This window comes from Adiantum capillus-veneris, chromosome 1, assembly GCF_014529385.1.
Source record: "Adiantum capillus-veneris isolate H3 chromosome 1, ASM1452938v2, whole genome shotgun sequence".
Taxonomy (NCBI): domain Eukaryota; kingdom Viridiplantae; phylum Streptophyta; class Polypodiopsida; order Polypodiales; family Pteridaceae; genus Adiantum; species Adiantum capillus-veneris.
Window position 1 is genome coordinate 176,337,501 of NC_140931.1, and position 13,666 is coordinate 176,351,166.

At 44.5% G+C, this 13,666-nt stretch overlaps 1 protein-coding gene across 1 annotated transcript in view; it reads right to left on the reverse strand.

Moving 5' to 3' along the window:
- Positions 1 to 2,339: 2,339 nt before the first annotated feature.
- Positions 2,340 to 13,666, reverse strand: part of PRPS20 (chloroplast 30S ribosomal protein S20) — a 28,300-nt gene continuing 16,973 nt past the window's right edge. The window contains exon 3 of the mRNA XM_086523581.1: positions 2,340 to 2,956. Within this exon, the coding sequence (XP_086379707.1) occupies positions 2,714 to 2,956 (243 nt within the window). The 3' untranslated portion in view covers positions 2,340 to 2,713. The remainder of the gene's footprint in view (positions 2,957 to 13,666) is intronic.

A 13,666-nucleotide genomic window follows, 5' to 3' on the forward strand; every position in this document is an offset into this window, starting at 1 on the left:
GCCATCCACAAATTGGACAACAAGAACAAATCTCGTGAGTGTAGATACAGGCAAAAGGTTCTACATTTTACCCAAAATACAACCTTCACAAACATGCTTAGAAGGTGCTTCAAGAGGTGGCAAAGAAGCGACCATATCAAACTTATGCAAATGCAGCAAATTGAAAAAATCAATGCCCAAAACATACATGCCAAAGTTTGACATTTGAAACAGCTTCTGAATCCACAACTCCATTTGTAAAATTTTTGCCCACACTTTTCATACAAAGTGAGCTTATACAACCCACGGCACACAATTCTAGATGCAATAATTTCATCGCCAAAACTGAGATCATGAAATGTACATCTGTCATCCACAAATTGGACATCTTGTGAGTGCCGATACAGGTAAAAGGTTCTTTTTAATCCCTGGTATATAAAGTCCATCAAAAACTGTAAAAGAATTATCATTCACACTAGTTAGCATAATCTTTCCAACTCCCTTGATCAGATAAGAGGCATTGTTGGCACAATTGACCATATTCCCATGAGAGACAGTCTCAAGAGAGGCAAACAAATCACGATATGACATAATGTGCTTTGCAGAATCACTATCAAAGTACCAAACATGTGATTCTACACCAACCGACGTACATGGAGAGAAGGATCAGAAGTATACTCTGCACTAAATGCCCACTCTACATCTACATCAACATCACAATATCCATTTAAGAAGATCCTATAATAGCTAAACTAGTAGTAGATCTAGCCTCTTTCTTATTGGCTTCTTTTGCCTTCAACTTAGGTCATTGCTTTATCAAGTGATCATTAGCCTTGCAATAATGGCAACGCATCTTCTTCTTGTCTTTTTCGCTCGAACTCTCCGACGAGTTAGTGCCAACAAAATCACTAGACACATGTGATCTGCTACTCACAAAAAAAACACGAGAAGTGGCTGCATTGTTATTACCTCCTCCGCTTTGAGGAGCAACAATAGCATGTTTAATTGGACGTTATTTAGCCTTGTTCTTTCTTGAAAATGACTTTATTTGCAGAAATGAGTTGCTCATTGATATCCTTAATATCAACAAGAAAAGTGTTCATGTCATCTTCCTCTTGCATAATCCTCAACTACAACTCTCAACAATGCAATTTCAGCCTCATTGCAACTTGCATAAAGACCAGCCAAAGTATCACAAACCTGTTTTGCTTTTTTTTTTAGTGAATGTGAGGAGTAATAGTGTGCTTCACAGATAATGCAATCAATGCATGAGCCTACATATTTCCAACATCCCAACAATATTGCTCAATTGTAGGCAAAACAACTCTAGTAGGAACAGACATGTTAGAACCCACAAGATCCTCAACAAAACTTGTATCCACAAGAGGCGGACTTACATCAATGCCCTGAACAACATTCTAAATGCCCTTTGAGACAAGAACATGTGTCATCATGTAAGCCCACATTAGTAGTTATCCCCATCGCATTTGTCCTCAGCAACACAAAAATTTAGCACAAAAGGGTGGAATTACTTATGTAATACTTCCTGTAGTGGAAACGGAAGCCAAAATAAGCCTGAATCAAAATTCTAAACACGAGCTATACAAAGGTAAAATTGTGGCACCACATTGCAAATTTGCATTGTAAAATTTAACCTATTATCCTGATAATTGGCTTCCTCTTTGTGACCATTTGCACTCCATAGAGACACATGGGAACATTGTATACACATTGGCCTAATAGGCATTTTGGCCTTTAGTGCTCTCTCTCTCTCTCTCTCTCTCTCTCTCTCTCTCTCTCTCTCTCTATATATATATATATATATATATATATATATACACACACACACACACACACACACACACACACAAAAGAAAACATTGATAACTTTTCTTGGAATTCACTCAAGATGCTCAAAATTAGCTTATCCCAAGAGTAGTAGAGAGCTTAATACAATTGAGCTATAGATCATGGACATGCATAAAGGCCATACAAACCAGAAAGCTAGAAATTGGAAAAAGGCGAGCAGGGGAAAGCCTTGGCCACTTGCAATGGGAAATAAGGACACCATCTATGTTCAAAAGATCTCAGGACGTCGCCACAATACCGCCAATGAAAACTAATGACCAAGTAGGCCAATGGCAAATCTCATGAGCCACCACACATAATACAATGTACATGTAAGGAATACAATAATGTAGGGATGTTTAGGGAAAAAGACGAGGAATTCAAGAACTTTGTAGAAGATGTCAAACAAGGGGGAAACTAAGCCAAAACCAAGCACAAAAGCTAGAGAGCCGTTGCTACAATTAAGCAGAGATGGGTGAAACAAATTATCTGCCGAGGAGAGGTCCCAAAAGTATTGAATGTGTAGTCTATTACTAAATACACCAGTCAAACCATTTAATAGACAACTAGCACATCACCAATGTGGCACTTCCACAACCTCCATACAATGCCTCTAATGAGAAAGTTGCTAATTTTGCTTACTCTTTGTAATGTCTTTATTTCTCTTTGCTTCAAGCTTCTTCATCGTAGCAAAGACTCATTTGAGACTCATTTTCTTGCCAGAAAGAATCCCGTACAATTAGTGACAATCATTTGAGACTCATTTTCTAGCCAGAAAGAATCCCTTGCCAGACAACTCACTTTCAAAATTTAGGTACAATATGTTCAACAGCAAAGGGCATCATTAAATATTGACCGGCTTCAAGGCTTCTCTCAAGTTTTCAACTTACACAGCCGTGGCAGTGGCAGTGGCAGGGGTTGGGGTATACCACCCCTGCTCCACTTCCAAAACCTTTTTTGCGCGTGACAATCTAGACTTCCTGCGGGCTCCAGTATTCCTATGAAGTGTTCCAATTTTCACTGCTTTGTCAATAGTCGAGAAAGCCTCACCAATAAGAGTTTCAATGGGGGATAGCATCTCTTCAGAAGCACTTGCATCCTTCTTCAGGCCCTCTATCGCAACAAAAACCTGTGTCAAAAACAAAAACGATATTAATTGCTATCATGGCGTGTGAGGCCCAAAGAAGAGAGATGTAAAATTTAACAAGAATGAATCAAGCTATCCACAAAGGCCAGAATCTATCTGGAGAAACTTGATCCTCAAGTGTGCTTGCTTGAAGGTAAGGCAGACGATACATGCTTGGAAGAAAAAAAAATATGGAAAGAAGAATCTCTCAATGTAATAAAGAGATTCTGCCATATTCAAGGAAAATTAAATTACCCTAGTTATCATAACCAAAGAGTTTCAACTTGCAAATTTTAGGATCAAATCTCCCCTTAACTAGCTTTCCAACGTGGGTGCAAAATCTGAAAAATCTGAAAGTTAATACCCGTCGTGCTTCACAGGTACTTAAGGTAAATTCTCGATTGATCATGGCTTGGCAGATATATATAGAGTTTTAGATTATTTACTTAGCATAATGTTGGACAGTGGTAGACCTTGAGTTAAAAATTCTATATAAGAACGCCTAACGGCATTACTCTTAGCACAAGTAGCAGCAGAAGGCAAAAGGCTCTCTCAAGATTGGGGCACATCAGTACAGCATTTTGTAGCAGCACTCAGTCAACCTTATCTCTTGCGGGGCGATCATTCTTAGCCAGATTCACAGTAGACCTACCTGCCAGCCCATCGTCACACAATTTAAGTTGTTGAAAGAAGGCTCACAGCTGCAATTTTGTTGCCAGTTTGCAACCGCAGCTTTCAGCCTCCTTGTGTCACATTTCATCGCTAAGGAAGGCCCCCAATTCAGCCGTCCCAACTACTCTTTTAGTAGTCAGCACTCAGCCCTCTAGATCATCCCCTACACTTTGTAGATTGGAGGGAAGGAAGCTAGAAGTGGTTGCATTTCAGGGCTCTCTCTATCTCTCTGGCAGATGAACTTGGGAGCCCTGCAGAGAGGAGAGACCCACAGCAGTTGTACTTTGTGAACCATCAATCAAGAAATAAATACCAGAAGGGGCGCTAGTCTTTGGGGCGAGTGCTTTTGGAAGCAGAACTCCGCCGCTTCGTGTCGTCTCTCTCTCTCTCTCTCTCTCTCTCTCTCTCTCTCGACATACAAGACGCCCAACCAGAGTTCTGACCATGGAGGAAGTCGATGAGATCCGACAGCGACCGATGAGAGATTTCATATGAACCCACAAACCCCCCTTCCCTCCCCCCTTATTCCCTTTCTCCTTAGTGCCTTAGTGTTTTAGTGTTAGTTCTTTGTAACTTGGTAATTTCCGCACTCATACATGGTATCAGATTCACCAATTGTAACTTTTTGGTCTCATAGGTCATTTTGGCCTTTTGAAGACGTTAATATAACATTTCATTTCATTTCTCTCTCTCTCTCCATTCAAGTTCAGATGTTGCAATTCTGCTCGTGTGTTGATATTGATTTCTTGCTTGGGTGTCCAAATCCGTTACAGCCTAGATCAAGCAACAGTATGGTGTAACTCTTAACACCCCCTCTCAGCACCTTATGCTGAACAAACCACCAGGAGCCGAAGATGTGAGGCCTCGAACAAAGATATCTACTGCAATGTCCACAAGAGGACAATACTTCAAAAGCGTAGCAGTAATCAGGGGAACTCCAACCGCCAAGGAAGCTTTAAGAAGATGCCGTCATGAACAGTGTAGAGAGTTGTTGTACTCCGTTCTACTAAGTAAGGTGGAACCATACGTACTGTACGGCCACATACGTATTGTCACCAAGAGGTGTATTTTTCCTGTTGCCTTCCGTAAATAAGTATTAGATATATTTATTTTATTTTTTTACTTGTTTGTCCCGGAACCCTTGAAAAGGTGCAAGTGGACATTGCATGGCCAGTGTGAAACAGCTGCAGCCAAATGGGTTTCTCACATCGGGGATCTAGGCCGGTCAGACAGGGACTGCCCGGGCCAGTTAGCATTGAATTCTGATGAGTATGGAAACTCGTGTGCGCCAAACTGGAATTTGGGCCACTCGTCAAGTCACTGCAACTTTATAAGTTGAAAGGGGCCAGTAAATTAACCCACATTGTAGATGTTGGTCAAACGGTAGTCTTCAATGATGGTCATGAGACCGATAGGGACGCCATGGAAGCATCTCCTAAAATTTAGGGAACTGCTATTTTTGACCGAAAAATGTGTTCGCGCCATTAGCTCTGGAATGACAAGGGGAACATTTTATTGCTCTGCTGCCAAGTCAACTGACGCACCAGTTGAGATATTTTTAGCAGGGAAAGCCCAACTCGGAAACTGGGCGACGTGTCAGCCTGTGAGCGATTCTGCCACTCTGGGAGGCAAAAACGAGCTGCATATCAACAAAGGGGGCGCCATTTTCAGCCTCAGGTGGATTGTAGCAGGTACAGAAGCTATGGAATGCTTACCTTGCCCTCTATGCACAGTATGGTGACGGGAGTGATGCCCCGCACGCTACATACTGCTCTCTTTCTCCCCTACGTACAGTATGTTATGCCCCACTAGTGGACTTCTCATTTGATCTATGTACAGTTCTGGGGGTTTATGCACGTTTGCCAAGGCAAGAGCCTTCTGAACAGGAACCGGATTAGCTAATTGCTAATCCCCCACAGGTACGCACAGTTCCATCACGAAAGATTGCGAGTTTGGAGAGTTTTCTCGCGTGAAAACTCGTCCAATTCATAGGGGAACTGTCCCATTGCGTGCGGGAGCCCTTGGGACACGCGTAGGCGTGTTCGCTCCGCTAAAAATGATCCGAGACAGGGAATTACAGCCTGCTGTGTTTTTCTGCAGGTTTAGGGTTTCGCACCTAAACTGCAAGGGAACATCGGGGGAGCCTCGTGAGAGCCTTGGGATGCGTGTACAGGCTTTTGGGCTCCTGGCAGTGAAAAACAGAGAATTACAGCCCGCTGAATTTCTGTGACAGCTCACCAGAAAGCTTCCAGATAGCGAGGGAATCCGCCCTAGACAGGTGTTTTTGACCTACAGGGGTTTTTGCGCCGTTATGCTGCCAAAATCAGGTCGAAAACCTGCGTTTTCAGCCCTCGCCAGGTTTGGACAGCTTTGTGAAAGCTTGTGCGAAGTGGTCGGATCGTCTACTTTAATTTGAATAAAGAGATACCGAAAGGGGCGCCAGTCTTTGGGGCCTACAGGGTGTCAGTCTCGTGTGCACAGTGACATTCTAGTCGCTGGACGCAACTGTGTTCTCTTCCCTTCTCAGTGCTCTGTGTAAAGTTAACAGGTAATTGAAATAGTACCGCCCTCTACGTTGTATAGGCCGGTTATATATCCCGGCAATGGAACCATATAACCGGCCTATACAACGTAGAGGGCGGTACTATTTCAATTACCTGTTAACTTTACACAGAGCACTAAGAAGGGAAGAGAACACAGTTGTGTCCAGCGACTAGAATGTCACTGCGCACACGAGGCCGACACCCAAGGGTGGGGTGTGTCACCAGGAGGTGTATTTTTCCTGTTGCCTTCCGTAAATAAGTATTAAATATATTTGTTTTATTTTTTTACTTGTTTGTCCCGGAACCCTTGAAAAGGTGCAAGTGGACATTGCATGGCCAGTGTGAAACGGCTGCAGCCAAATGGGTTTCTCACATCGGGGATCTATGCCGATCAGACAGGGACTGCCCTGGCCAATTAGCACTGAATTCTGATGAGTATGGAAGCTCGTGTGCGCCAAACTGGAATTTGGGTCACTCGTCAAGTCACTGCAACTTTATAAGTTGAAAGGGGCCAGTAAATAAACCCACATTGTAGATGTTGGTCAAATGGTAGTCTTCAATGATGGTCAGGAGACCGATAGGGACGCCATGGAAGCATCTCCTAAAATTTAGGGAACTGCTATTTTTGACCGAAAAATGTGTTCGCGCCATTAGCTCTGGAATGACAAGGGGAACATTTTATTGCTCTACTGCCAAGTCAACTGACGCACCAGTTGAGATATTTTTAGCAGGGAAAGCCCAACTCGGAAACTGGGCAACGTGTCAGCCTGTGAGCGATTCTGCCACTCTGGGAGGCAAAAACGAGCTGCATATCAACAAAGGGGGCGCCATTTTCAGCCTCAGGTGGATTGTAGCAGGTACAGAAGCTATGGAATGCTTACCTTGCCCTCTATGCACAGTATGGTGACGGGAGTGATGCCCCGCACGCTACATACTGCTCTCTTTCTCCCCTACGTACAGTATGTTATGCCCCACTAGTGGACTTCTCATTTGATCTATGTACAGTTCTGGGGGTTTATGCACGTTTGCCAAGGCAAGAGCCTTCTGAACAGGAACCGGATTAGCTAATTGCTAATCCCCCACAGGTACGCACAGTTCCATCACGAAAGATTGCGAGTTTGGAGAGTTTTCTCGCGTGAAAACTCGTCCAATTCATAGGGGAACTGTCCCATTGCGTGCGGGAGCCCTTGGGACACGCGTAGGCGTGTTCGCTCCGCTAAAAATGATCCGAGACAGGGAATTACAGCCTGCTGTGTTTTTCTGCAGGTTTAGGGTTTCGCACCTAAACTGCAAGGGAACATCGGGGGAGCCTCGTGAGAGCCTTGGGATGCGTGTACAGGCTTTTGGGCTCCTGGCAGTGAAAAACAGAGAATTACAGCCCGCTGAATTTCTGTGACAGCTCACCAGAAAGCTTCCAGATAGCGAGGGAATCCGTCCTAGACAGGTGTTTTTGACCTACAGGGGGTTTTGCGCCGTTATGCTGCCAAAATCAGGTCGAAAACCTGCGTTTTCAGCCCTCGCCAGGTTTGGACAGCTTTGTGAAAGCTTGTGCGAAGCGGTCGGATCGTCTACTTTAATTTGAATAAAGAAATACCGAAAGGGGCGCCAGTCTTTGGGGCCTACAGGGTGTCGGTCTCGTGTGCGCAGTGACATTCTAGTCGCTGGACGCAACTGTGTTCTCTTCCCTTCTCAGTGCTCTGTGTAAAGTTAACAGGTAATTGAAATAGTACCGCCCTCTACGTTGTATAGGCCGGTTATACGTACGTACGTAGTGAACACTGTTCGAATAGGAAAAGTTTTTGTGCACGTAAAAAAATATACATACCACTGTAAAATAACCTAAACTATCTAGGGTTTTTAATATATTTCTAAAAGATTTTAAGGCACAAGTTGCCTATTGAATAACCAGTAGCTAAAATCCACAAAGTGTGTGTGTGTGTGTGTGTGTGACCTGTGACTTCCTCTGCTGCCTGCTTGCCCTTACAAAGACTAGGGATGACTTTCTCAAAGTGCAAAGTTTTGATAATGCTACAGGTTGTGTTTCCAAAGGCTTATACAATCTGCAGTTCATATTAGAAGGCTAAAAAACCCTCGCAAATCCAGGGCGTCCACATTGGCCACGATGTTTCTTTTCACTAGGAAATTTTTTTTTTAAATGCATATAGATCTTTTCCATACGTACAAAACTGTATAGATCGTACATACATTACAAGATCCATACATACGTACTGATCCAACCTTGCTGCTAGGTGTGTATACTGCTCCAAGAAAGATGTCTTAAGCAATGTGCACAAACAATCTCCTGTAGTAGACTCAACATCATAAAGCCTAGAAAAGTCCGATAGGCCAAGAAATGTCCAATCCTGTCGAAGGAGATCTGTGGTCTCTCACCTGAAGGAAAGCGGAAGAAGCCATAACCCATCATGGCAAAACAGCTTAACCAAAAAAACTCTAGAAAGGTCAAACTGAGAAGTTTGCACCGCATTCTCTTTGCTGCGTACTACAGTAACCAGTGATAAACCTCATGGACCACCACTAGGGGGTGACTAAGAGCGCCTTCCCATAGGTGCCCTTGTTAGAGTTCAGCCATCTCTCCGGATTCGTCCAATCGATCCCACTTTCTCCCAGGGACATGTGCTAGGGAGTGAGGGTTGTTTTGTGGTTGTGCCCCGCCAGTCTGAGGTAGGTTTCTCATGTCGGATGTGTCTAGCCATGTTTTGCCTTCGGTTTGGCTTGGTTCCATGGTCACATAGGCTCCTAGAGGCATGGGATATTCTATCCCAACCTCCCCTATTCTTTCCCAAGTGTCCCATGGGCATCTAATGCCCTTTCCCATTTTCCTCACATTATTTCTCCTATTTATAAGTCGTGGGGGCTTAGGGCTGGGTCGGGCAGCTGATGGATCTCCCTATATATGGACTTTTTTTTTTTTTTTTTTGGGGGGGGGGGGGGGGGGGGGGGGGGGAGGAGGGAACTGCTATAAGATATAGCAGACCAGCCCCATAGGGGGCGCCCTCCCTTGGGTGCTTCAATGGGTAGCAGATGGAGCTCGGCAGCTGGCAGCCCTGGAGTTTTCTCTGCAGGCAGCCCAGTGTTTTTCCTTGCCCCCTAGCATTTTTCCTCAGGGCATACAAGATTTTGCCTAATGAAATTAGAAATGAGCCAGCAGTAGGGTGGCACAACACAATTCTGAGAGGATTTTTTTAGCACGATTCTGAGCTGATTTGTTTAAGTGGAACCAACAAAGATCCTTTTGAATAGTATGTGAATGAGTAGGGAAAGAAGGTGAGGAGGGGGGCAAGTGAAAGTCTAGCAAAATTGGAGACAATAGAGAGCACGGAAGGCGGTAGGGCGAGGCAGATGACGTGGGCATACAAGTACGTGTGGAGGGGGCAACTGGCAAGCAAAAAGAGTGACGCTAGTGAGAGGTGGCAAGGGGGTCAGATTTGCCTTCCAGCCAGGAGGAGTTGCAAATGGCTTTGTTCTCAGTACTTCTTGGGGTGTTGGCCATTGTGATGGTCGAGTCAGTGGTCTCATGTGCAAAAGCAATTGGCAATGTCGGTAGTAGTCACAGTTGTGCGCACCTCGGGTCTATCCCATTGGCATGACAGCTCTATGTCGAGGGAGAGAGAGAGATGTGTGGCATTGCAAGTGTTCTAGATCGGAGTCGAGGTGTCCACCAGATCATGAGCCAGTTCATGTCTTCATTGCGCTTCCGTTGCCACCTTTGACATGGTATCAGAGCCTATGGTGATACGACCATCTTGGACGCTCGGATTTGGCTGATCCGGTGTGGCTTTGGACATGATTGAGAGAGAAGAAGCTTGTTGTTTTTCTCCTGATTTTCTCCAAGTTTGGGGTAGATTTGGGTATGTGGAAGCCGACTCTCAAAGGAGGTGATTTGATTTTTGGCATTAAGTGGTTTAAAGGTTATAATCCACGCATTGATTGGAAAGGAAATACTCTCTTTCTCATAGTTGAAGGAGCACCTCCTGTGGTCCTTCGTTGTGACAAGAACATTCCTTCTTTGCCATTAGTCTCTCACTCTCATGATTCAAAAGAGGTTAAAACACGTAGTATGATTGTTTCTCTCAGTACACAGTCCCACAGTTTAGAAAAGCACGAGTCATTGCATGAAAAGAACTCTCTTGTTGTCATGTCTTCTTCGAAGCACGACATGCACTTTTTGCATGATAGAGATGTGATTGTTCGCAAGGATGATAGTTTGGATGGTGATGTTTCTCGTGAAGCTAACCTCATCGCAGATACGATCAGTCACGCAAGACCGATCTTGGCTCTCGAGTCAAAATCCAAGGAACCCATTTAGGAAGTATTTCGCCTTCGCATGATTGATGAGCATGCATTGTTCAAGCTTCTCATTCGTGATGGTTTCTTGTATTTTCATCACCGTCCTTATGTGTTCCCTTTTCATAGGCATGCCGTATTGCTGTTAGAGTTCATATTCTTGTCCGATGGTAGCTCCGGTATCTCTCAGGAGCAGATTAGGGAGTGAGGGCTGTTGTGTGGTTATGCCCGGCCAGTGTGAGGTTGTTCTCTCATGTCAGGTCATGTCTAGCCATGTTTAGCTCGGGTTTTTGGCTTGGTTCCATGGTCACCAGTTGTCCTGCAGGCTGGGAATAGCATTCCCCAACCCGGCATATTTTTCCCCTTGAGGCTATGTGCATCCAATGCACTTTCCACTTATTCCCTATTTTCCTCCATTTACCAAGGTCGTGGGGCTAGGAGTTTGGGTCGGACAGCTTCTTGGGAGAGCTATAGAGGTGTAAGGTGCAACAGAATGAATGTTGAACTTTGCTCAAGATGAGTGCTCCGAACTGTGCTCAAGGTTCCTTTTACTTATGGAAGGGAGAGCCTTCCGTTCTTAATGAGAGAGTGCAATGGACACAAACAAAGTGAATGGACACTGTGAGTGAAGGTGCTGAGACTGAGAGATAGAGAGAGAAGAGAATACGACACCAAAATGTTGTCAAACCCTCCTCTGAAGGCCCCATTCTCTATGGCGAGAGCGGTCTACTTATGATTGCACAAATCTCTACAATGCTTGGACTTGCCGACGATGAGGACGACGACGAGACGGGCTGAAATCTGAGAATGCTAAGGGCTGAAATCTGCAAATCCTTATCTACTGAATTCTCACTCTATGTCGATGACGAGGTCGATGACGACGGTGCAACAAAGACGCGCTGAAAACGCAGATGCTGAAATCTGCGTTTTCCGGGCTGAAACTGCAAACTTTGCGCGTTTTGACCGTGCGGCGAGAATCTACTGCGGGAAGGTGAGATCTGTGAGGTTGGTTCTACTGTGGAGTCTGACTACTGAAAACTGAAAACGCTGATGCTTGTGAGGATTCCGTCGCGAAGATCTGCAAAAACGCTGAAGTGCCTTGCAGATGCAAAAACGCTAGGGCTGATCTTTGTCCTTGCGGTGGCAATCTGCTAACGCTTGGGAGTTCTACTGCTTCTTGCTCTCGCCAGGCTGTTGCCAATGCAAAAACGCTAGCTGATCTGGTCCAAAAACGCTAGCCTTCTGCTGTGATGCAAAAACGCTAGGCCTCTTGGGGATTCTACTCAGAAGTTGCCTGTTGAGCGAGTGCTCCTGCTGCCTCTTCTGCCAAAAAGTGCTAGCGCTAGGTTTGCTTATATACAAACTTAGCAAAATTGCCCTACCTACTTTCCAACAAAAGTCACTTAAAAATAATAAGTGAAAAATGTCAAAAATAGGGAAATAGATCTACGCACTGTAAAAATGCTACTAATGGGATCTGATGGATTCTGATGGGAATACTGGTGATCATGTTCTGTGCAACCGGAGGATATGCATCTACTCTAAGTGTCAAGGCATGCACGATCTACGAACACTCACAAAAGTGCCAGATCACTTCCTATTCTAGACTGACTTAACTGACCTGAACCTTGGTCATGCTGTAGCTTGTCCACGGACACATAGGGTTGGATGTGTCACATGACATCCCCTCCTTTTCAAAGTGAGGTGTTGGTACCAAACTGTATGGCGTCGAGGGAGATCGCCAACAACATCCGGAATCCTCAAAAGGACTCTTCGCCAGCCCACTCTGAGGTGTGGGTCGTGCAATACTTGAACTTCATAAAGGTCTGTAAAGTCTTCTTCTTTGGGCCGCACCGAAAGCGACACAAAGTCATATGAGTCTCCTTCAATGCTTCCACTTCTTCTATGGACGTAGATCCACCTTCAAGAATCTCCGAGGCTGAAAATTCCTGAAACCACTTCCAACACAAAAACATGAACATACCCATTGCATGTAAAGTGACTGGAGAAAATCTTGTCTTCTCTAAAGATTGTGCATGCAATGTAGATGAACAAATAGACGGAGTGCCAACCCGTTCACCACACACACGCTAACAATGAGATCGAATCTTGTGTTTCTAATCTAAAGCAATTAACTGTGGCAAAACACAATGGAAATGCATGTACTTGATGCTCAATCTTTCTTGTGCTCTTTCGGAAACTGTCATGCCAAGGAAGAGACATGGAATGTGACTTCCTTAAATGCATACTTTTCATCTTTTCATGAATAATCGGCATACATCCATGCTCATTCATGAGTGAATCGTGCTCAACGTACAATATGGCATGCCTATGAAAAGTGATCACATAAAGAAGCTCACTAAAATACAGAAAACGACCACGAATGAAACATTCGAACAATGCGTGCTGACGAATCATTCGAACACATAGTACTTCCTGTAAGGGTTCGTTGAACCTAGGCTAGAGAGCATAGTCACAAGGGACGCATTCCGGGACGGGGGACGGGGCTGAAATGGATTTTTAGTGTAAAAAAGAGAGCGGGACGGCAAGTGGGGACGGAAAAGTGGGGACAGGAAGCCCGAAAAAGGGCGTCCCCTGTTACTATGCTAGAGAGCCAAGATCTGTTCGTCGTGTTTGATCGAATCTTCCTGTGGGGGTTCTGTGGACCTCGACTCAAGAGCCAAGATCAGTTCTTCGTAATTGATCGAATCTGCAATGATGTTAGCTTTCCTAGAGAAAGTATCAACTAACACATCATCCTTGTGAACAATCACATCGTGATCATACAAATCATCATGCTCGTGAGAAATCACATCTTGATCATGCAAATCATCATGCTTGTCAGTGTCATCCAAATCATCATGCTCATCATTATCATTCAAATTATCATGCTTATCTTAATCATGCAATTCCTGTGTATCATGCTTTGGAGAAGACGAGACCGAGAGAGTCTCCTTCTCCTGGATCCGTTCAATCTTCGCCTGCACATTAGAAATGAGAGATGGAGAATAAACAACTTGCTCTCCATGAATGACAATGGGAGAGTCACTTTTGGCATTGAAAGTGAACGTATTTTCCGCCCAATCAACGAGAGGGTTATGCTCATGAAACCATCGAATGCCCAAAATCATATCACATCCTGAAAGAGGGAAGACTAAAAAATTTCTACGAAAAGCAGCTTAGTCAACTGTAA